The 24,670-nt window shown below is 43.4% G+C and overlaps 1 protein-coding gene across 1 annotated transcript in view; it reads right to left on the bottom strand.

Annotated features, from left to right (window-relative positions):
• The window catches only part of LOC144506480 (prostaglandin F2 receptor negative regulator-like), a 68,997-nt gene that overhangs the window by 28,121 nt on the left and 16,206 nt on the right, over positions 1-24,670 (bottom strand). The window contains exon 2 of the mRNA XM_078232659.1: positions 870-1,232. Coding sequence (XP_078088785.1) covers positions 870-1,232 — 363 coding nt within the window. The remainder of the gene's footprint in view (positions 1-869; positions 1,233-24,670) is intronic.

Below are 24,670 nucleotides of genomic sequence, written 5' to 3'. Positions count from 1 at the left end.
GTTCTGACCCATCATGGAAGGAGGAATGACAATATATATCCAAATGAGGATTTGGGAGAATCTGGTCTCTGCACATAATTAAATAAATATTTTAAAAGATTCATTTATTTTAGAGGAATAAATTGCATGTTCAACTATCTCAGTTGGAATCTAATCTTAATTCACAGCTGGCACAGTGAGATGGATGACTTCTTCTAATGGTTTTTGGTCACAACCTTTGAACCCAGAGACAGGATGTGGCACTGGCCAAATTAATAGTCATATTTCTTAATCCTACAAACACACCAGAAAAACTAAGACAAGAGCCCAGGACATGGAAAAACTCAACAGGCCTGCCAACATCTCTAACTAACTAAAATTAGTAACCTTCCTTTTAGGAAATAAATTCTATACTATGTAATGAGCAAATACAGGCCAGGACGGCATCCAGCTCCATTTCTGTTGGGGTCAGGGATGATAGAAATAAGACCCCAGTGTTCCTCTTTCTGATTAATTGCCAGGAACAGCCACTGGAGACCTGTTTGTGTGTATGCCTGCGTACAAGACAAGTAAAGATAGGAATAAGCTCAGTCCAGTTGCTTCCACAGTTGAAGAACCCATCATTTAAGGTCAACATTTTCACATGAAAGGCCGCTACTTGGGTGAGATACGAGTAAGTTGCCAGCACATGCAGAAGCTTATCCCGGTATCAGGTAGCAACTAAAGTGGAGGAGGGAAAATATTGGAAAAGGTGAACTTATTTTGTGTTAAATTAGTAAATAGCAAGAAAGTAGATACAAATAGGATCAGTAATGTCATCATGTGACATACACATCCACTTAAAATGAACTAAAGGCAATAGAAGTTAATGTACCATTTGCAAAGCTTACCTTTCAAAGTCACACGCTCTTTATAATTTCCAGAACTATTTTCATCTGTGCTCGGTGTTTGGCATTCATATTCCCCGGCATCCTCAAATTTCACGCTCTTGAAATGTAGCTCAACAGAGCTGTCACTGAGTCTCTTCACCCAAATCTCCTTCTTCTGGATTTTATCCTTGTATTCAGCATCTGAAAATTCAGGTTCCAGTGTGCTGACAAGATTCCTCTGTCTATCATTAAGCACAATCCAATCAAAGTTTTGTTCAGATGGCCCTTCATAATTGCTGACGTTGCAGGGAATGTTGACTGGAGTTCCAACGACACGGTACAGAACACCCGCTGGGACTTTCACAACACGTCCTGAACTCAGTCCTGCGAGGAAAAGGGGAAAAAAAATACCCAAACATGAATACCTCAAAAAGCAGAATATTGAGCAAGATGGGAAATACCCGCATTCTTGCCAACATTATGTCAATCAATATGTTCAAAGAAGCATAAGCATACTTTGCAGACAGTCTTCAGACTTGCAACATATTGATTCCTGAAAACAGAACCTCAAAGTCGAAACGTCGACAAGTCAGAACCAATTATCCCATAAGAACAATGTTATAAATCACTTCAAGTTATGGTCAAGAGCTTCAGGTTTCTTGGTGTCCATATCACCAACCTCTCCTGGTCCCCCCATGCCGACACTATAGTTAAGAAAGCCCACCAGCGCCTCTACTTTCTCAGGTGGCTAAGGAAATTTGGCATGTCCTCCAAGGCACTCATCAACTTTTACAGAAAACATTTTTTCTGGTTGCATCACAGCTTGGTATGGTTCCTGCTCTGTCCAAGACAGCCAGAAACTACAATGGTTTATGAATGAAGCCCAGTCTATCATACAAACTAGCCTCCCATCCATTGACTTTCTACACTTCCCGCTGCCTCAGAAAAGCAGCCAGTATAATCAAGGACCCCATGCACCCAGGACATAATCTCATCCACCACCTTCTGTCAGGAAAAAGATAAAGTCTGAGGTCACGTACCAACCGACTCAAGAACACCTTCTTCCCTGCTGCCGTCAGACTTTTGAATGGACCTACCTCGTATTAAGTTGATCTTTCTCTACACCTTAGCTGACTGTAACACTACATTCTGCACTCTCTCCTTTCCTTCTCTACGCACGGTATGCTTTGTTTGTATGGCGTGCAAGAAACAATACTTTTCACTGTATGCTAATACATGTGACAATAATAAATCAAATAAATCGGGGATTGGTTCCTGTACCACGGCTTCATACCCTACTTTCACCAAAGTAACCGAGACTGTTTTACTTAAATCAATTATTTGGAAAGACAAAGATTCACCAATGAAAATGTCTTGGATCAGCAACCAAGTGTCTTGAGTCAGGGAAGTGGGTGGTGCAGATGTTAATGCGCACAAATGAATTTGAGCTTGTTCGCTGGCATGTGCCGCAAGTCGATACAGACATTGTAAATACGAAACAGGTCGTCAATTTACAAATGTTACAAGTCATGACTTGAATGTCGTAAAGTTGAGGGCTGCCTGTATGGGATATGGTTTCAATTGACTGAAATCCAGCTGCTTTAATCTCTGGCTCATCTGGTGAATGGCAGCGTAGCTCTTGAGAAGCGGATGAGAAGTGCATGTTAAAAGGGCACTTACTGACACTAATGATTCCAGTAATGTGATACGCTTAATTGCAAAGAATCACTTCCCATCATGGCCAATGTTTTAAATTTTGAGCTTCCATTTCTCCATACAAACACCAGGAAGGAAATGGATGCATAATGCCACTATTGTCTAATACATCAAATATCAGCCAAGTGGTTATCTGAAAATCCAGATGTGACTAGTTGTATTACGGATTAATAATGATGGAGTAATAGACACTGTTCTTGTGTTTGGACTTAATACTCGCATGGTATGTACAAAGGACATGTGTAAATCAATGCTTGTATATGAATAGTTGCATCTTTGCGATGGTACGATTCCCAGGGCCATACTTTATGAGTGCATCTTACAACGTCTGCAGTTAGTTAGACCTTCCTTTTTAATCACAATAACATGTTGCACAAGTTGATAAAAGTGCAATCTCAATGTCACTGCAAGAGAAACTGGGCACTTGGGACCTGACTGAACAGGACAATCTCCTTAAATCAGACAGAAGGGGGCGATCTTATGAAAATAATTCCAAGTCCGGAACGAGCGTGAAAGCGGGAGTTTTGAATCCATTTCCTCAGTGAGTTCAAATGTCGAATCTTATACACTTATTGCATGAATAAAATCCTGAAATCTGTTTCTCGCCTGTAGGGGGAGGGGGCAGGGCTTAAATTGCCAGAGAGCCTACTGATAGCGCAGAGGGCGCCATTGCACACGTGTAAGTCTCTGCTCTGAGAGCAACAGAGACCTATCACAGCCTCAGCTAGATATTACCGGCCTCTGTGGCCTAAAGCGCCCCCACCCCCTCCCCACGGGCCATTCGCAACCCCTCTCCCGGCCAGACCAATCGCCCCCACCCCCCCCCCCCGATCCCTGACCCTCTGCCCCTCCCAAATACCAGGACAAATTGCCACCCTCTCCCCACCGAACGCTGTTGCAGAGTGGCTGGGTTCCACCACCCCCCCACCCCCAGTCTGGCCCTACCCCCTCCCCTCAGTCCCCATCCAGTGCCCAGTGAGCAGTGCAAAAGTGCCAGGCTGGCACCGTCCAAGGGGCACTTACCCTTGCCCTCAACTTCCCCTTAGGGGGCGGGGAGAGGGGGCCTCAATGGCTTCCAGTTCTACCAGCGAGGCCATCAGGTCTGGTCCCCATTGATAGGGGACCATATATATGAACTTCGCCGGACAGAACCTGCTCCGGAAAGGCCACACAGGCAAGTGAGCCCGGACAATACCATCCCGGGCTCGCTAATTCCATTTAAATTAACATTATAACAAATTTAAATAATATTTTCAGCCTCACACCAGAAATGGGTGTGAGGCTGATCGCACTGGATATCCAGTACCAGTAAGACCATGAGGGGCCAGAAATCGGGCACAAACTTGATTTCCTGGCTCTCGCGCGATCTTACCAGCTCGCCCTGCCCATCATGAAGTTACAGCGCAAAAACTAAGAGGCTTGTAAATTAGAATGGCTGAATTTAATGTTAAATTGGACCAAAGATCATCTTTTCCCCCCTATATCTTAATCCAAAAAGAGAAAGAATAATGTAACACTACATTTTTCATATAACGATTCATTGTTTGTACATAGACGCCACAGAGAGAAAGTGATGGTCGTATTAGGGGGTCACTGTTCCAATTTCTTAAATATTAATCTTGGGGATTAAGCTTTGCCTTGCTCAAACAGAATTTGGAGCCAGTCCTAGAATCATAGAATCGCTACAGTACAGGAGGAGCCCATTCAGCCTATCAAATCTGTATCGACCACAATCCCACCTCGGCCCTATTCCCGAAACATTTACTCTGCTAATCCTCCTGACACTAAGGGTCAGTCAATTTAGCATGACCATTCAACCTAACCTGCTCATCTTTGGACTGCGGGAGGAAACCAGAGCACGCGGAGGAAACCCACGCAGACACGGGGGGTGGGGGTACAGACTCCACACAGACAGTGTCCAGAGGCTGGAATTGAACCTGGGACCCTGGCGCTGTGAGGCAGCAGTGCTAACCATAGTGCAAGTTATTTTTTATGCTGCTAACATACAGTTGCTTGGTGATTTGTCCTCAGGACTCGTCTCTCTCATGGATGGATTTAAAACATACCACAAGAGTGAGCAGACCCATTAGTTCGAAGTGTGACTAACTAAAGTGTCCGGTCAAATACAAACCAGCCAGTAGCAGCGAACAAAAGGAAAACTCAGTTAGCCTTCAAGAGATCACACATGGCACATTTCTATAATAGCTGACAAGGCCCATCGAATAGAGCAATTCAATTATCCACCATTTCCAAACTTTTCTTTAAAACTACATGGCCATAAAGCGAGAACATTATCTGCAAAGGTTAACAGCTGTGTTTCCAAGAAATGCCGATAGCCTTCCGAAAAAAAAAGATTTGCTGGTGTTCCTTAAATGAAAGCTCGTATTTTGAAACTCATGGCATTAAACCAGGAGAATCTGACTAAGCACATGCCCTATCCTTCCCATGATAAAGTGACTTCTTCGTGACCTTCAGTTTATCAAAAACAAAAGTGAGGGAACTAAAAGCTTGTAAATCAATCTGGAACTTGCAAGCATTCTGCAAAACTTCTGAGTGATTTAAGATGATTGGAACTATCCCAGGTCGTAACGCACCCTTTTGGGCGATCTTACCATCACTTCCCACTGGCCGATGGGCGGGATGAGCCAGTAAGATTGCAGGAGAGCCAAGAAATCAGGTTCGCGCCCAATTTCTCACCTCTCGCGGTGTTATCAGCACCGGATATCCGGCACGATCAGCCTCACTCCAATTCCGGCGTGAGGCTGAATAAATTATTTAAATTTATTGTAAAGCTGATTTGAATTAAATTAGCAAGCCTGGGACTAAATCGCCCGGGCTCATTTACCTGTGTGGCCTCACCACGGGAGGTTCCCTCCAGCAAAAATCGCAGCTAGTCCCCAACAAAGGGGTCCAGACATGGTGGCCTTGCCGGTAGAACCAGAGGCCATTGAAGCCCCACTGGTAGATTGGGGGCAAGGGGGTGCCCCTTGGGCAGTGCCAGCCTGGCACACTGGCAGTGTCAGCCTGACTGTCCACTGGACACCAAAGGGCAGTGCCAAGGGGGCAGGGTCTGACAAACCACTGCGCACTCTGCAGATGCAATCAGGAGGGGTGGGGGTGGGGGAGGAATCGCTGCCACTCTGCACTGCAATCAGTGGGGAGGGGGAGTGTGCCGGGTTTAGGCCATGGAGGCCAGCAGAAAACAGCAGAGGCTTTGTGATAGGTCTCTGCTGCTCTCAGAGTAGAGACCTGCACAAACACAATTGCACTCTTTTGCTGCTCTCAGATGGCCTCCTAGCGATTTAAGCCCCGCCCAATCCCTCTAAAGGCAGAAAATTCCGAGATTTGCCGAAAAAACGGATCCAAAACTCTCCCGTTTTCACACTCGTCCTGGACTTAGAATTTTTGTCATAGGATCGCCCCCTTTGTTTCTTTCTGCTTTGTACATGACCCCGTGGTGTATTAATAATAGGGCAACCATCACTTTTTCCAATGCAAGTAAATGGACAACGACAACAGCACCAAAAATGCAAACATACAAGTCATGCGCATACAAAGTCGCTGTGATGCACCAATTTATCAACATTGGAGTCACTATGGGGCCTTTAAGCCCCACCAGAAATTGGTAGATTCCTTATATAATGCAGAGGGAAAATTTGTACAAGAAAGTAAAACCAGAAATGTGCTGTAATTGGATATGAAATTTATTTCTTAACAGGCTAAATATGTTTGCAACACAACAGTCACAGCAATGTTGCATGCGCAAAGTTCAGAATTATGCAAATAGTCTAATGCGTGCATGCTTTAGGCCAGGAGAACCATAACAACACACAGAAAGACTACACCTATTGAACAGACATTAATTTTGAGGATTTTCAGCATCATGTTATCTACCAACAATTCTACATGAAGTAATGTACGATGTAGCCATTAGCTTGTAGTCAGTCAGGTCAAACCCAGCCGTCCGTACAACCCCCACCTTCCTTCTACTTGCTGGCTTCAGGAACCCGAATTCCACAGCTGAAAACCAGCAGCGCTTGAATAGTGTAAAATATTTGTCATTGCCATAGTGACCCATTTATCAAAGCAAATTTCTCCAGATCGCTCGGAGCTGAAACAGGGACAACAAAAAAAACAGCTGTTTGAAAAGAGAGAAATATCTCTCAGAAAAATTGGGGGGGAAACAAGCAGAAAAATAGAATTAGATTAAATTGGTTCTTGAGAGAAAAACTTGGTAGGCTGAATAGTCTATTTCTGTGCAGTGGCATTCAGCAATTCTATAGCACTGCACAGAACACAAGTGGGAATGGATGTATGAATGGATTCATGTATCACAAGGTTGGAGTTAGTGTGGAAAAACATTTGGTGCAATTGATCATCTGGATACCTAATTTTTCTATTGTATACCCTCCCTTAATGCAGGTGGGGCCATTCTGCTGCCTGAATCATGATAATATTCTTCAATGAGTATGTGACTATCATGCCCTGCTGTTTTCTCTGAAGATCACAGAAGGGATCATTGAACCCCTACAGTGCAGGAGGCGGCCGTTTGGCCCAGCAAGTCTGCACCGACAACAATCCACCCCAGGCCCTATCCCCATAACCCCAAGTATTTACCCCCCGACACTAAGGACCAATTTAGCAGGGCCAATCAACCTAACCCACACGCACATCTTCGGACTGTGGGGGGAAACCAGAGCACCCGGAGGAAACCCACGCAGACACAGGGAGAACATGCAAACTCCACACAGTGACCCGAGGTCGGAATTGACCCCATGTCCCTGGCGCTGTGAGGCAGCCCAGTGGACACAATGCTACTTACTTTTCCAGGTCTACTTCGAGCTCACCACAATAACTTTAAAATCTGAACTAGCGCTCTCAGAATTAAAATGAGTTTCTTTTTGACAAATAGTTGTTTTGAACCAGTTCCTTTCTTCGCGGTCAGGGTGGTATTTGGTATCCAACTCTCTCACACTCGGGTATGTTCATTATAACATTCACCTTCCAGAACGTTCCATGTAAAGGGGCAGCACGGTGGCACAGTGGATAGCACTGCTGCCTCTCAGCGCCAGGGACCCGGGTTCAATTCCCGGCTTGGATCACTGTCTGTGTGGAGTTTGCACGTTCTCCCCATGTCTGCGTAGGTTTCCTCTGGTTGCTCCGGTTTCCTCCCACAGTTCAAAGATGGTTAGGTGGATTGGCCATGCTAAATTGCCTCCTAGTGTCTTGCTAGGGTAGACTAGCTAGGGACGAGCTCGGGTAAATGCATGGGATTGTGGGGATAAGGTCTGGGTGGGGTTGTGGTTGGTGCAGACTTGATGGGCTGAATGGCCTCCTTCCGCACTGTAGGATTCTACGATCCTATGATTCTAAAGCGATTTCTTCTGAATTGGTGGTCACCTTCCAAGACGCCACAGATTCTGGAACAGTTCCTACACATTGGAGGTAGCTAATGTAACCCCATAAACAGGGAATTATAGACCAGTCAGCCCGACATTGGTAGCGGTGAAAATTCTAGAACCCATTATTAAAGATTTTATAGCAAAACACTGACAGGATTGGACAGAGTCAGCATGGATTTATGAAAGGGAAAATCATGCTTGACAAATCTACTGGAATTCTTCGAGGATGTAACTAGAAGTGTTGATGAGGGGGAGCTAGTGGATGTGGTTTATTTGGACTTTCAGAAGACTTCCGACAAGTCCTGAGATTAGCACGTAAAATTAAAGTGCCTAAGATTGGGGGTCGTGTATTGAGATGGAGAGAAAACTGGTTTGCAGACAAAAAAAAGTGTAGGAATAAATGGTCTTTTCCCAAATGGCAGGCAGTGACTAGTGGGGTACTGCAGGGATATATATATATATATATATATATATATATATATATATATATTAATGATTAGATGAGGGAGCTAAATGTAATATCTCCAAATTTGCAAATGACAAAGCTGGGTGGGAGGGTGAGGATGCAGAGACCCTTCAGTGTGATTTGGACAAGTTGAGCGAGTGGGCAAATGAATGGCAGATGCAGTATAATTTGGATATATGTGAGGTTATCCATTTAGGTAGCGAAAACAGGAAGGCAGATTACCATCTGAATGGCCATAAATTAGGAGGGGGTAATGTGCAACGAGACCTGAGTGTCCATGTACACCAATCACTGAATGTAGGCATGCAGGTGCAGCAGGCAGTAAGAAGAACAATGTAAAAAATGTATGTTGGCCTTCATAGCAAGAGGATTAGAGTACAGGAGCAGGGATGTATTGATGCAATTATACTGGGCCTTGATGAGGCCACACCTGGAATAGTGTGTGCAGTTTTGGTCTCCTTATTTGGGGAAGAATGTTCTTGCTCGAGAGGGAATGCAGAGAAGCTTTACCAGAATGATTCTAGGGATGGCAGGACTGAAGTATGAGGAGAGATTGAGTGGGTTAGATTGTATTCACTTAGAAATCATAGAAATCATAGAAACCCTACAGTGCAGAAGGAGGCCATTCGGCCCATCGAGTCTGCACCGACCACAATCCCACCCAGGCCCTACGCCCATATTTACCCACTAATCCCTCTAACCTACACATCTCAGGACACTAAGGGGCAATTTTAGCATGGCCAATCAACCTAACCCGCACATCTTTGGACTGTGGGAGGAAACCGGAGAACCCGGAGGAAACCCATGCAGACACGAGGAGAATGTGCAAACTCCACACAGACAGTGACCCAAGCCGGGAATCGAACCCAGATCCCTGGAGCTGTGAAGCAGCAGTGCTAACCACTGTGCTACCGTGCCGCCCAAAAGATGGCAGCATCAGGCTATTGAGTTGGATTATCAGCCATGATCATAATGAATGGCCTCCTCCTGCTCCTATGTTTCTATGAATTTGACAAGCAAACAAAACGTTAATGGTCCTTGTATCTTTTGCAAACTAAAAGGCAATGGTTAAGTGTTTGATTCCATGTCCTTTATATTTAAACAAAACTAGAAATTACAAAGTGTGCATCAACATTCTAGGCATCATAACAGCAGATAGTTCAGCCTGTAAAACCCCAATGTGATGTCCTAGGAGGTGAAGCTAAGGATGTAAAGTAGTTCTTTAGATCTTTAAGACCAACTTTGGTTAAAAGGCAGACTTAGCGTCTTGGGGCATTTTTCGATGTCAAGATGCCATACAAATGGAAGTGGTTATTATTGAATATTGGGCCTGTCAAAAAGAGGATTGTTCTTAAATAATCTACTTCAACATGGCCTGGAAAAGTGTTCCTGCCAAAAACTGGGTTGAATTTTGGTTAGGTTGCCATCCCTCAGCTTCAATGTCAGGTCAGGACCAGGAAGTGGACATGGCATGACCTTCCTAGAGATGGCCAATTAAGTCACTGCCTCCGGTAGCACCATCCAATTAAGAACCAGACAAGGGAAGCAGGTCGTCTAATAGGAGGGCCCACAGCAATGTCGAAGCTGGTTGCCTCAGAGGGACAGGCAGGCATGGCTGAGGTTCTGTCCAGTGCAATGAGTCAAAACATCAGGCAGAATGTTCCCGGTCCTGGGGAGGTGGTTTAGTTGGCAGAACTGGAAGCAAAACCGCGGTGAGTGAAGAAAGGCATTGATGCTCCTTTGGCCTGGTGCCAGGAACTGCCTCCAGTTAAATGCCTGGCTCAGTCTGCCCACCATCAGGAAAATCCCAGCGACACCATCACCTTTCAGGTATTTTACTCCCTTAATTGGCCAAATTGGCTGCCCTCCACTGCCAGTTTTTGCCGTGTTCATCCCACCTCTGGTAAGATCACTGAGGTTGGAACATTTCAAGTGGTTGGCCTGACGAGCTATTTTACAACTTCCTGCCTCCTAAACAGCCTCCCTGGGACTGGGAAAATTCTATCTGGTGTTTTGACTCATTAGACTGAACAGAAGTGCATAAAATATGGAGCAATGGTTTCTGTCAACCAATAGCATGTGTGGCCCAACCATTTTAATGTTATCACTGCCTGTAGTTAAGGGGTTAAATTGGCAATGGACTGGAGGGGTTTGCATTATACCCCTATTTTAATCAACTCCCAAAATTCAAAGGGGATTATAAATCAAGATGTGGTGATCAGAGTTTGACATTAAATCTTTCAGGTAATTATAGTCCATCAAACCGATATGTCAATAACCATGTTAGAAACGACACAAGTAGTGACTGGGGGTGGAGAGAAAGAGAGAGAGAGGGTTGCATGATGAATTTTCAGGCCTCCCCACCTGGGGGGATCTGGACAATGACACCTGGAATACAAAGTGGTCAATGACCTATTGTCCCATTGCTGCTGTTGCCATGACTATAACTTTTCCCACAAACCCACTAGCCAGAGCAGCTGAGTCTAGTGGTGGCCTGCTAAATTTTTTAATAAGTTATTAGTCACAAGCTTACATTAACACTGCAATGAAATTGGCACCTGTTCGGCTCCACTGAAGGAGAATTTCGCATCATCAGCACGTCTTTCAGACTGTGGGAGGAAACTGCAGCAGCCAGAGGAAGCCCGCGCAGACGCAGAGAGAACTTGCAGACCCCGCACAGACAGTGACTGAAGCTGGGAACGGAACCCTGGGACGGACACGGGTGCGCGCACACACGCACACTCCAGTATCGGGTAGTGTTCTGGCAGAAGAGGAATCTGTAGTCAGGTTCATCATGTTTGAGCCCAGATGGAGAAGTGCTTCTCCTGACTTCATAACCCCAGCCTCAGCAACTCCAATTCCCTGGCCCCATTCAGTGGGACAAAAAGGAGTCATGAACGAAAGAAGGTACGCCATGAATAAGGCCCAGTAACTCCAATGATGAAAGACATTTTAAAAGATACGACTTGTGAATTGGCGATATGCTATTACTTTCAATCCGATGAGGGCAATAAATCTATTGGATTTCTTTCAGTGATACAGATGAATTTTCAGCCATTGTATTGAAAGGATAACAGCGACACTTATTCAAACCTGTGCTGAACTCTATTAAGCCCAGAGACACTGGACTGGGTCAATGAAACTATTATACCACAGGCGGCAAGCCAATTATTATGTTTTTCTGCCACAATATCATGTCAACAAATTGAGGAAAATTTTAATTTGGAGTAGGCTTCAATTTGGAGTAGGCTTCCAGTGGAAAGCTATACCAGTGAGTAGATTTCCAGTCATGACATTCCTGTTGAGGGCTTGGGCTCCTTTTTAGGCTAACCAAAGAACGTCTCCTATCTTCAGACCAACTAAAAATGCTTCTGCCGAGGTGGAAAAGCACAATAGTCTTCTCCTCAAGCCTCAGTGTTTAGCTTAGAATCATAGAATCCCTACAGTGCAGAAAATGGCCATTTGGCCCATTGAGCCTGCACTGACAACAATCCCACCCAGGCCCTATTCCCATGACCCCTCGTACTTACTATGCTAATTCCCCTGACACTAAAGGGCAATTGTGCATGGCTAGTCAACCTAACCCGCACATCTGGATTGTGACATTCCTCATTTTCTTTTGGCGGGTGTTTCATCTGCCCGACTAATCTTGCAGGTCAATATTGACTCAGACCCTGATCGATTAAGTATTTTGCTGTTTTGAAACTCACCATTTTGATGGACAAATAGAGTCAAAATTCACTGTGGTCCCTGACCATGCATATCTTCATTACTTGAACGAAATGTAATTCTACCAAGTTGCATGACAAAACCATCTGGTGTAAATATGAAGTGGTGGAATACTTAAAAAAAAAAGTAACCCAATATGGACTTGAGTCACATTGCAAATAATACATGCTTTGTTCCCATGTTCCTAACTCCCCAGTGTTCCCATCAGATTCCCATATTCAAGAGGACGTTTTTCCACATACTGCATGTGGGGTGACTAGTAACTATTGAAGCTATTCAGCAACTGCAAAGAGTCAGTAGCTTACCAAAGGAGTTAGACTAGATTTTCTGGTGGCCAGCAACAAAGGTGGAATCTTCTCCCCATTCCTTTTGTGCTTTGTGCTTCCTGCTTTTCTACAACATTTCCTACAGAAACTGGACTGTTAAAAATGCAAATTTAAAAGGAGTAAAATTTACTTAAACTGATCCTAAAGCCGAGTGATGTGGTGTGCCACATGTAACTATTAGTCAAAAACTCATTGCTATCTGAATTTTATATTTAATGAACCAAACATTCAATGAACCAATATTCACAAAGGAGAGGGATGTGTTGACTGGGAGTGTCTCGGAGGGGAGTGTTGAACCGTTGGAGAAAATCTCCATTATAAGGGAGGAAGTGTTAGGTTTGTTAGAGAATATAAAGACTGACAAATCCCCAGGGCCTGATGGAATCTATCCAAGGCTGCTCAGGGAGGCGAGAGATTAAATCGCTGGGCCTCTGACACAAATCTTTGTCTCGTCACTGGACGCAGGTGAAGTCCCAGAGGATTGGAAGATAGCTAATGTGGTCCCGCTATTTAAGAAGGGTAGGAAGGATAACCCGGGTAATTATAGGCTGGTGAGCTTGACGTCCGTGGTGGGGAAGTTGTTGGAGAAGATTCTTAGAGATAGGATGTATGCGCATTTAGAAAGGAATAAACTCATTAACAATAGTCAGCATGGTTTTGTGAGAGGGAGGTCATGCCTCACTAACCTGGAGGAGTTTTTTGAAGAAGTGACTAGAATGGTTGATGAGGGAAGGGCCGCAGATGTCGTCTATATGGACTTTAGTAAAGCGTTTGACAAAGTCCCTCATGGTAGGCTGGTGAAAAAGGTTGGATCTCATGGAATAAAGGGGGAGGTGGCTAGATGGGTGGAGAACTGGCTTGGTCACAGAAGAGAGGGTGGTCGTGGAAGGGTCTTTTTCCGGCTGGAGGCCTGTGGTGTTCCGCAGGGCTCTGTATTGGGACCTCTGCTGTTTGTGATTTATATAAACAATCTGGAAGAAGGTGTAACTGGGGTGATCAGTAAGTTTGTGGACGACACAAAATTGGCAGGACTTGCAGATAGTGAGGAGCATTGTCAGAAGCTACAGAAGAATATAGATAGGCTGGAAATTTGGGCAAAGAAATGGCAGATGGAGTTCAATCCTGATAAATGCGAAGTGATGCATTTTGGCAGAAACAATGTAGGGAGGAGCTATACGATAAATGGCAGAACCATAAAGGGTGTAGATACGCAGAGGGACCTGGGTGTGCAAGTCCACAGATCCTTGAAGGTGACGTCACAGGTGGAGAAGGTGGTGAAGAAGGCATATGGCATGCTTGCCTTTATAGGACGGGGCATTGAGTATAAAAGTTGGGGTCTGATGTTGCAGATGTATAGAACGTTGGTTCGGCCGCATTTGGAATACTGCGTCCAGTTCTGGTCGCCACACTACCAGAAGGACGTGGAGGCTTTGGAGAGAGTACAGAGGAGGTTTACCAGGATGTTGCCTGGTATGGAGGGGCTTAGTTATGAGGAGAGATTGGGTAAACTGGGGTTGTTCTCACTGGAAAGATGGAGGATGAGGGGTGACCTAATAGAGGTGTATAAAATTATGAAAGGCATAGATAGGGTGAATGGTGGGAAGCTTTTCCCCAGGTCGGTGGTGACGTTCACGAGGGGTCATAGGTTCAAGGTGAAGGGGGGTGGGGTTTAACACAGATATCAGAAGGACATATTTTATACAGAGGGTGGTGGGGGCCTGGAATGCGCTGCCAGGCAAGGTGGTGGAGGCGGACACACTGGGGGCGTTTAAGACTTATCTAGATAGCCACATGAACGGAGTGGGAATGGAGGGATACAAAAGAATGGTCTAGTTTGGACCAGGGAGTGGCACGGGCTTGGAGGGCCGAAGAGCCTGTTCCTGTGCTGTATTGTTCTTTGTTCAAAAAGGAGGCACATTAATGACCAAATAATAACTAGGCCGCAAAAAGCATCCACAACAGGTTTTCATTTTATGCAAGTCAAGAGCTTCATAATACTTGTACCAAGTCCCCATTTCACAGCATTGAAATCATGTATTAAAAACAGGAGCTACAGAATGGTTCAACAATACTAAAAAAAAAATGCCTCTGGCAATTAACACTTAATAGTTCTTTATTCTCTCTAAATAAGTATAGTGATGTTATTGAAACTGAAATTATTTTGCCGTTTCCATATCTTGTATAGATCAGATTACATTACTCACACCACTTGCATGTCACTACATGTAAACAGATGACTCCAAACATCTGCCCAAAGAGGGTGAAAGCTATTAATCATATCTTCATTTAACTGTATTTCCTGAAGCACCAGTGTAATTTTGCACAAGCAAGCAGCTGGAACAGAAGACTCAGGAACAATTGCTGGCACTGAATCATCCAGATAAAGAATATAATCACCCCTTTCTTCCAAATCAAGAAATTCATCAAGCAGCCTCCACACAGTCCTATTTTCTCTCTAAGAGCTGTTAAATGGCTAAGTGTTTCCTCAGTTGTATTTGGTCTGGGTCTCGTTGCCCAGTTCTCCCCCCACCCACCCCAAATCTCCCTTGAAGGTGCTTTCATTTACCCACCCTAGCTGTTCAATGTGGCTCTGCTACTCCTTTTAGGGTCCTCCTGTCTGCGCAACAGGGGAGTTGAGTTTCAGTGCTATTCCCTCTTTTTATTGCCCTTCTCCAAAGTAACATTGAGGAAAGCCATTAGATATATTTTATTTCATCTCACCCAGCAAGATCCACAAATCATCCTGGTGTCGCAGTTTTTACTTCCTTTCGTCTCTGTGCATGTCTATTATTCATGCAGAATTACATGCCATAAAAGCCCCCGTTTCTAGTTTGAACCCATGGTGTTCGATTTTTGCAATTTAGTATGAAGTAACGTTCCAAGTTACGTACCCGTTAGAACCTCCTACATCTCTACGGTTACCTTTCAACCCTTCTCTCCAGACTGAAAAGCATACCCGATATTGGCAACTAAACATGAGGGCCCTTTCTGAAGTGCCTCCAGCAACTGAAAGTCTAACTCATTTGTCCGTGACCAGAACTGGGTGCAGTCCTGATTCAAGGTGCAGTCTAACATAAATCAGCCCCACCTAGCTGCATCACTCTTACTCAGTGTGATATACAACAGAAAGATGACAACGAGATGGAATTTTCTTTTACATTTCAGTTAAGAAATTTATGAGTGATGAAAATTGTGACACATTCTTGGGATTCTTACAAGACGATTTTGAGGAAGTTTGAGTAATTTGAAGGATTGCTCCATCTGCACATCATGTTCAGGCACTGGGTCCGCACGGCGTGCAAAAAAGAAAATGGCACTTGAGGCATATTTGGAGCAAATGGGGGAAATATAACCCAAATGAAGAGGCCTGGTGTCAGTATGATCAAAGGTTAGCAATATGGCTGGAAGAGAATAAAACAGGAGACAAGGACAATAGTAAATGTTTTGTTCGCCAGATGCTTTTGAGGTACATCTGAAAACTGAACACAGCCAAGAACAGAGTGTGTTTTTTTTTAAAGTTATGCAGTTCATTTGTATGTTAATAAATACATAAGAACCAGGAGTGGGACCCTCGAGCCTGCTCCGCCATTCAATAAGATCATGGCTGCTCTTTTCGTGGACTCGGCTCCACTTACCCGCCCGCTCACCATAACCCTTAATTCCTTAATTGTTCAAAAATGTATCTATCCTTGCCTAAAAAGCATTCAATGAGGTAGCCTCAACTGCTTCACTGGGCAGGGAATTCAGCAGATTCACAACCCTGTGTGTGAAGAAGTTCCTCCTCAACTCAGTCCTAAATCCGTTTCCCCTTATTTTGAGGCCATGCCCCCTAGTTCTAGTTTCACCTGCCAGTGGAAACAACTTCCTTGCTTCTATCTTATCTATTCCCTACATAATCTTATATGTTTCTATAAGTTCTCCCCTCATTCTTCTGAATTCCAATGAGGATAGCCCCAGTCTACTCAGTCTCTCCTCATAAGCCAACCCTCTCAACTCCGGAATCAACCTAGTGAATCTCCTCTGCACCCCCTCCAGTGCCAGTATATCCTTTCTCAAGTAAGGAGACCAAAAACTGTACACAGGACTCCAGGTGTGGCCTCACCAGCACGTTATACAGCTGCAACATAACCTCGCTGTTTTTAAACTCCACCCCTCTAGCAACGAAGGACAAAATTCCATTTGCCTTCTTAATTACCTGCTGCACCTGCAAACCAACTCCTCGTGATTCTTGCACAAGGACACCCAGGTCCCTCTGCACAGCAGCATGCTGCAAGTTTTTACCATTTAAATAATAGTCCATTTTGCTGTTATTCCTACCAAAATGGATGGCCTCACATTTACCAACATTGTACTCCATCTGGCAGACCCTCGCCCACTCACTTAGACTATCTACATTCAGCGTCCTCTGCACACCCATCTTAGTATCATCTGCGAATTTTGACACACTACACTTGGTCCCCAACTCCAAATCATCTATGTAAATCGTAGTCCCAACACTGATCCCTGAGGCACATCACTAGTCCTGTTCGCCAACCAGCAAAATACCCATTTATCCCCACTCTTTGCTTTCTGTTGATTAACCAATCCTCTATCCATGCTAAATACATTACCCGTAACACCGTGTACCTTTATCTTATGTAGCAGTCTTTGGTGCGGCACCTTGTCAAATGCCTTCTGAAAATCCAGATACACCACATCCACAGGTTCCCCATTGTCTACTGCGCATGTAATGTTCTCAAAGAATTCCACCAAATTAGTCAAACATGACCTGCCCTTCATGAATCAATGCTACGTCTTACCAATGGGACAATTTATATCCAGATGTCTCGCTATTTCTTTCTTGATGATAGATTCAAGCATTTTCCCTACTACAGAAGTTAAGCTAACCGGCCTATAGTTACCCGCCTTTTGTCTACCTCTTTTTAAAACAGTGGCGTCACATTTGCTGTTTTCCAATCTGCGGGAACAACCCCAGAGTCCAGCGAATTTTGGTAAATTACCACTAGTGCATTTGCTATTTCTCCCACTATCTCTTTTAGTACCCTGGGATGCATTCCATCAGGACCAGGAGACTTGCCCAACACGACCTCTTTCGTGATAATGACAGTTTCTAGGTCCTCACCTGCCATAGTCTTCCTGTCATCAATTTTTGGCATGTTATTTGTGTCTTCCATTGTGAAGACCGACACAAAATACCTGTTCAATGCCTCAGCCATTTTCTCATTTCCAGTTATTACATCCCCCTTCTCGTCCTCTAAAGGACCAATGTTTACTTTAGCCACTCTTTTTCGTTTTATATATTTGTAGACACTTTTGCTATCTGTTCTTATATTCTGTGCTAGTTTATTCTCATAATCTATCTTACTTTTCTTTATAACTGTTTACATGGCTTTCTGTTGACCTTTAAAGATTTCCCAATCCTCTAGGTTCCCACTAATCTTTGCCACTTTGTATGCATTTTCTTTCAATTTGATACCCTCCTTTATTTCCTTAGATATCCTACATGCAGTATTATATTACAGATGTAAGAAGCGTTAAAAGGTAAGAAACAGGCATGGAAAGATTCGGCAAATGGAGAAACTACCTAGTGTTTGTAGAGTATAGCTAGCCTAGGCTTAGATTGTTGTAATGCAAGTTGGCCTATTGTGTATATATTAGATCTGAAACCAAAATGTAATCAGCCCGAAGGGTTTCAGATAAAGGATACTCGGCCTGTAGTGTTTAACCGATGTTGCCTGTAAAACCCCAGTATTATAAAATACACATAAATCAATCAAATTCTGGACTCACATGGCATGACCGAGAATAAAATTGCAGTGAGATTTATGTTCAAAGTGCTAAGTCTGTGGAAAAGTGGGTGCTATCAAGATGGTATGCAGCAGAGGAAACTGTAATGCTCAGGGTTACAATGCAGCACCAAGTCACAGTCATGCACCAAGGATAACGTTGTGGTAGATCTAAAGCTAGTTCAGGGGTCCTTGAACATGCACAGGAGAGATATGGAAATAGAAACAGAAGGTGATGTTATCAAGCAGGAAGATCAAGAGTTCTACAAGAGCAAGAGAAACAGCACACGGACGATGAGAATAATAGGGCTGAAGATACAATTCCAGTGTCTCCAGTAAAAGCAAATATCGGAGATTCACAACTTACATTCACCAGTGATACAGCTGCAAGGTCTGTTATCTCAGAAGAGCATAGAAGAAATCCCTAAATTACATTCTCTTATGCAAAACTGGTATGAAGCTGATTATTATTGCAACAATAATATTGCTGTGTTATATGAGGGTGGAATTTGAAGAAGCATCCCATTACTTGCCATCTGAAGTAGGAGGAGGGAATGAAGCCTCCCTGAAATGGAAATGTTTTGACTTATGATATGGTTAAACTGGGCCAAGTTCTTTTACAGTAGGGATCAGGAAGTCTTATCACTGAGGAAGTGTTAAGAGAGCACAACATGAACTTTGAGCCGGGAGGACCAAATGATAAGCCTAGCCACCAGTATAATATTAAGCACAAGTCAGCAGATCATGCTAATGTGAATGCAGCTCAAGATTTCCTGTGACCATTGATTCACTGGTCACTTAGTTAACTGGGAATTACTTCACATACACAAATGACATGTCAGAGTAAGATGGTGATGAAACCCACAAGGATGTGCTGCTCAGTAAAGTGCTCAGGCACAATGGTTAACACTGCTGCCTCACAGTGCTAGGGACTCGGGTTCGATTCCTGGCTTGGGTCACTGTCTGTGCGGAGTCTGCGTGGGTTTCCTCCGGGTGCTCCGGTTTCCTCCCACAGTCCAAAAGACATGCTGGTTAGGTGCATTGTTCATGCTGAATTCTTCCTCAGTGTACCCGAACAGGCGCCGGAGTGTGGTGGTAGGGGATTTTCACAGTAATTTCATTGCAGTGTTAATGTAAGCCTACTTACGACACTAGTAAATAAACTTAAAATTTAAACTGAAGACCATGGTGATGAGAAATTGCAGGAGTGGTTCAGACGTAGAAATCAAACGAGTGCACATCAAGACTGTCTCCTATAAGTCATTATTCCACCAAGTTTTAGAATGAGATTGTTTGCGAGCACACAGAGGTAAACAGTAGCAAGAAGCTACTTTAGGTATTCAACAGTAGGTGAAGATATTAAGAAATTGGTGAATAGTGTGTCTTGGAATAAGAAATTATTCAACTAAGTCTCTTTTTCTTTCATGGGCAAACACAAGGAAACTGTGGGAATGAGTACATATCAATGAATTTGAAATCAAAAGGGGATTGTGCCTTGCTTTTGTTGACAGCTATAGCATGTGGGTCTATGACCAATATAAGTGCCAAAATGATTGCGGTTTTGGGAGATTGGTTTGCAACTTATGGGTTGCCAGAGGTGTTGGTGTCAGATAACAGTCCATTGTTTATGTCACACCCAGCATTGAATGATGCTGCAGAATGAATTTCACTGATCACGAAGAGGTCTTTGCTAGGTGATGAGCTAGACTGTAATTTCCCTCTCTTCAATACATGAGACTATTTTCTGTTCCCTTATGGGTTAACCTCAGTCTACAACAGGTTGCTCACCTTATGAGTAAGCATTTAAACATGCTCCAAGGACAAGTTTCAGTTTGCTTAAGTCTAACACCAGTAGCAAACCAAGGGAAAAGCAAGACAAAGTGAAGATGAGTCATGAAACCTGAAGAGTTCAGAGCTGGTTAATAGGTCATGGTGATAACGGTGGTGATTGGAGTTGTTGTAAAGAGACTAGATGCTTTTACAGATTTAGTGAAGTTTAGAGGAAGACTACATCAGGGTCATGTAGATTATTTGCTTGAAACAGGAAATCCGACTAAGGGAGAGCAGGAGAAACTTCCTCCAGTCCAAATTGCACCTACAATGCAAACTGAAGTCAGAAAGAAACTGAAAGTATTACAGAAACCACTGATGGGGCAAAGCAAGTCAGAGTCTTTAGTTGGGACAGTGGCATTGATCAGTGGAGTAGGTAGTCAAAGTTCAGGTCTGATGCAGTCAGAGAAACACAAGGAGATACTCAAGCAGAAAAGATGCCAGACTGATTATTGAAAGTATGTAGGAAGGAAGAAGAAAAAGTTATTCTTTTCATTATTTCTTCAAAATGAAGAGATTTTTGTTAAACACATACTGGTGTTAAGGAAAAACATTTTAACATGTAAATTACTATGATAGTATCCGTCAGTAGAGTTAAATTTCCTATGTCTAGTGAGTCGGCAGTGATTGATGGTGATACATCCCTGAGTTCAGGAAATTTTAATCCAGCAATTTTAACATGCATGTGTGCTCCTGATAGTGTATCAATTTATGTGTATTGTTGCTTTCCCCTAGGTGTTGAAGATAATGGTGTTTCTCTTCAGTGTTCTGCCATTGTTGCTGCACTCCCTTGGGTATTGCTGTTAATGGTGTGTGTGTGTCTCTCTCTCTTCCCCCCACCCCCCTTCTCCTATGAACGTTTACAAGGGAAGATAAACGCAGCATAGCTGCTCCCAACCAGGAGAAACTTCCTCCAGTCCAAATTGCACCTACAATGCAAACTGAAGCCAGAAAGAAACTGAAAGTATTACAGAAACCACTGATGGGGCAAAGCTTTGGTTGAGTACCGTAAAAACAAGTATACAAACAAATCCATGACATTTCAGGTATTGATATCGATTTATTCGTATTGTATTCTGTGATAATATGTGCCTGCACCATTTTACATTAGTAATGTTCAAGTTATTTTTAAGTGGGGAGCATAATATTTTCCAAGATATCAGCATTTTGTTATATTGCCTGTTGGGGAGGTGTAAATAAAAGTTGGTTCAATAATGGCTGCCTGCAGCTGAGTATGTGTTCATCTGCAATAAACAACGCCAAGTTATTTATATAAATTAAAAGCAGTACTATTCTCAACATAAAGCCCTGGGGTACTTCACTCAGAACAATTCCCTCAAACCCCCATTCTGGCAGTCATTTCCTACCCCTCAAACAAGCCATACCCAGATGTATCCTAAATTCCCATTGCTTTAAAAGTAAACACTTGCAGAACAGTTATGGGAAGCCTTTTCAAGGTTGAGAGATGCCACAACATGGGACAGGTCATAAATGGGTTGACAGTTGTTGTAAAGAAGTTAGATAGGAACATGCCCTACTACATCCACATTGACTGCTGTTTACTAGATTGTGGTTGTACAGATGATGCTCATGTTTACTCCTGATAATTCTATTTTGTTACGTGAAATGGAAACAAGACTCATGGGTCTTTAATTGCTTCTGCCGGCTGCCACCTTTTCAAATATGGGCACCACTCTGATACCTTTTTAATGTCCAATGGCTCCTTCATAGCCTAGTCAATGACAGCAGATGTGTTCACTGATTGCTCCAAATTCTCCAGGATAAATATCACCCATCCCTGAGGAATTATTTGTTTTGAGGCCAAATAACCTGTCTAGAACTTTTAAGCTTATTTATTGCAGATATTGATTTTACTTTTGTTATCGTTGGTTGGGAGCAGCTATGCTGCGTTTATCTTCCCTTGTAAACATTCATAGGAGAAGGGGGGCGGGAAGGGGGGGGAGAAAGAGAGAGACACACACACTATTAACAGCAATACCCAAGGGAGTGCAGCAACAATGGCAGAACACTGAAGAGAAACACCATTATCTTCAACACCTAGGGGAAAGCAACAATACACATAAATTGATGCACTATCAGAAGCACACATACATGTTAAAATTGCTGGATTAAAATTTCCTGAACTCAGGGATGTATCACCATCAACCACTGCCGACTCACTAGACATAGGAAATTTAACTCTCCCGATATTAAATGCAAACAGTGTACTATTGTTAAGAATTGAACTATCCCAGTGCTGCCAGAGAGAACCGTACTGTTCCCCCATACTAAACACAACGTGCCAGAGCTCGATCAATAATGATAAATCATTCACGCTAATGACATTCTGCACCCTGAACATGGCAGGAAATGGTTAGGTTTTAAAATTGTCAGGGGATTTCTAAAATCCTGGGTGTGCTGCGCCCGGGTGGGAACTGAAGCAGCTGTGTAGAGAAAATTAAAATACTGGCCCTTAAAACATTAAAAATGCTGTTTCTCTCAACATTTAGTTTGCGTACAAGGAAGAGAAAGTGTATACCGATGACTGGTTTCAAAGTGAAACAGTCAACATGCAAATTCAGGAGCTTAACCCATGATGAAAACTCAAAGGGAATCCCATGAGTTATAGACAACACAGATTAGTTTAAATGTTGCAGTTCATATCTCCTAATTGGGGGCTCAGATCTCTGCTTGAATAAGGGCTAGTGTCTCAATGCTGAAAATTCTAATTCACAGGACAGACCAGAGCAGAATTAGATCCACTGAGTCTGCTCCACCATTCAATCATGGCTGATATGATTCGCATCCCCATTCTCCTGCCTTCTCCCCGTAACCCTCGATCCCCTTATTGATCAAGAACCTGTCTTAAAGACACTCAATGACCTGGCCTCCACAGTCCTCTGGAGATAATGAGTTCTACAGATTCACCCCCTCTGGCTGAAGAAATTCCCTCTCACCTCAGTTTTCAAGGCTCTTCAGCTTAATTGATAGAATCCTTATCTAGAGTATGAATTCTTTATAATACCAGCTTTATTACTCTGCAGACAGTCTTCCTAGAAACTCCACGGCAGTTCACCAATATACAAGGTCAAAAATTTCAAAACAGTTTGGTATGAATTGAAAAGTCCCTAGATTTCAAATGAAATGTAGGAATCTCCACCAGTGAACAGTTCCTATATTCTTGCAAAATAAAAAAACATTTCTTAAACTAAATAAAATATTTTCTCAAATATATAACACCTATTCTGACCCTAAGGAAAGGACGTGTTAAAACCTGCACTTGAGATTTCTAAGATGAAGTGTCACAAGTCCATGAGTAGAATAATCACCAGGAATATCTCTCTTGCCAATCAGAAATTGGTGCGTGTTACTGAGGGCTGACTAACATCCTTTGCTTCTATATTTTTTAAACTGCTAACACTCAGTCCCAAGAAACACCATTGCCTTTGTTACAGAGTGTCATTGAGTACAGAGTGTTCTTAGAAGCCTTTTCTCCTATGTAATTATTTCACTGGTGTCTGTTGAGAGTTCTGAACGTGGGGGCTTTGGTGGCTTTTTCAGACCGCAAGAGGGTGACCCGTAAGCAAGACCTGTTTAACTAGTGCTCTCATTTTCAGTTATTGTTATTACCATTCTGCCGCATTACTGTTAAACCTGGGTTTTTTGCCAGCTTTCAGAACACACTGATTTTGGAGCGGTTTTAGAAGATATGCTCAGAGATAGGCTGGTCTGTGGCATTAATGAGGACAGCATTCAGTGCTGGTTGCTAGCGGAAGCCACACTGACTTTTAATTGGCTCTAGAAATTACACCAGGCATGGAACTGGCTGCCAGTATTGCTAAAGACATCCAGAAGGCTAACATTTGGTGCACGCCTCCGCCTGGGCACCAAAGAAGAGGTGGTAAGCAAAAATGTGAAAGCAATGGAGTGATTTAGGTGTGGTGGGCCACACTGTGTAAACCATTGCAAAATTATGGATGCTGTTTGTCACTGGCACAACAAGAAAGGGCATTTAGCGAAGAAACATAGGGGTGTGAAGAGCAAGGTCAAGGCTGAGCAAGGAAATTTAAATTGGAAGAAGCCTCAACTACGTATCATCTAAACAGCTCAAAGTAGGCAGAGGGGCAAGCTTATGACATGCTTAATGTGAATGAGGCAGAAACACAGCCTATTTTTACCACAGTCATAGTCCACGGTAAGCAACATGAACACAGGAGTCTCCGCGTCTATAAGTAGTGAAGAGACATACAAGTTAACTGGGACTCTGATGAAGCACTAGCCCTTAGACAATCTTCAGACAAGCACCAGAGAATCCATACCTTTGCTCAGGGGTTTGGAAGTCCATATCGTGTATAATAGTCAAGAAGCAAGGGCATTCCTCCTTGCAGCCAAAAGGAAGGGGCCAAGTTCGCTAGGACATGACTAGCTCAGTAAAATTCCATTAAAGTGGAGTGAAATCAAGTGTATGTGGGTGACCAAAGTAGTATCCGGATGTGATCAAGAATAAACTGGGTACATTGTGTGGTACTACTGTGAAATTGTACCTAGATCCTGAGGCTACTCCTCA

The sequence above is a fragment of the Mustelus asterias genome, chromosome 17, assembly GCF_964213995.1.
Source record: "Mustelus asterias chromosome 17, sMusAst1.hap1.1, whole genome shotgun sequence".
In the NCBI taxonomy this organism is placed as follows: domain Eukaryota; kingdom Metazoa; phylum Chordata; class Chondrichthyes; order Carcharhiniformes; family Triakidae; genus Mustelus; species Mustelus asterias.
This window is presented reverse-complemented; position numbering and strand designations above follow the sequence as displayed.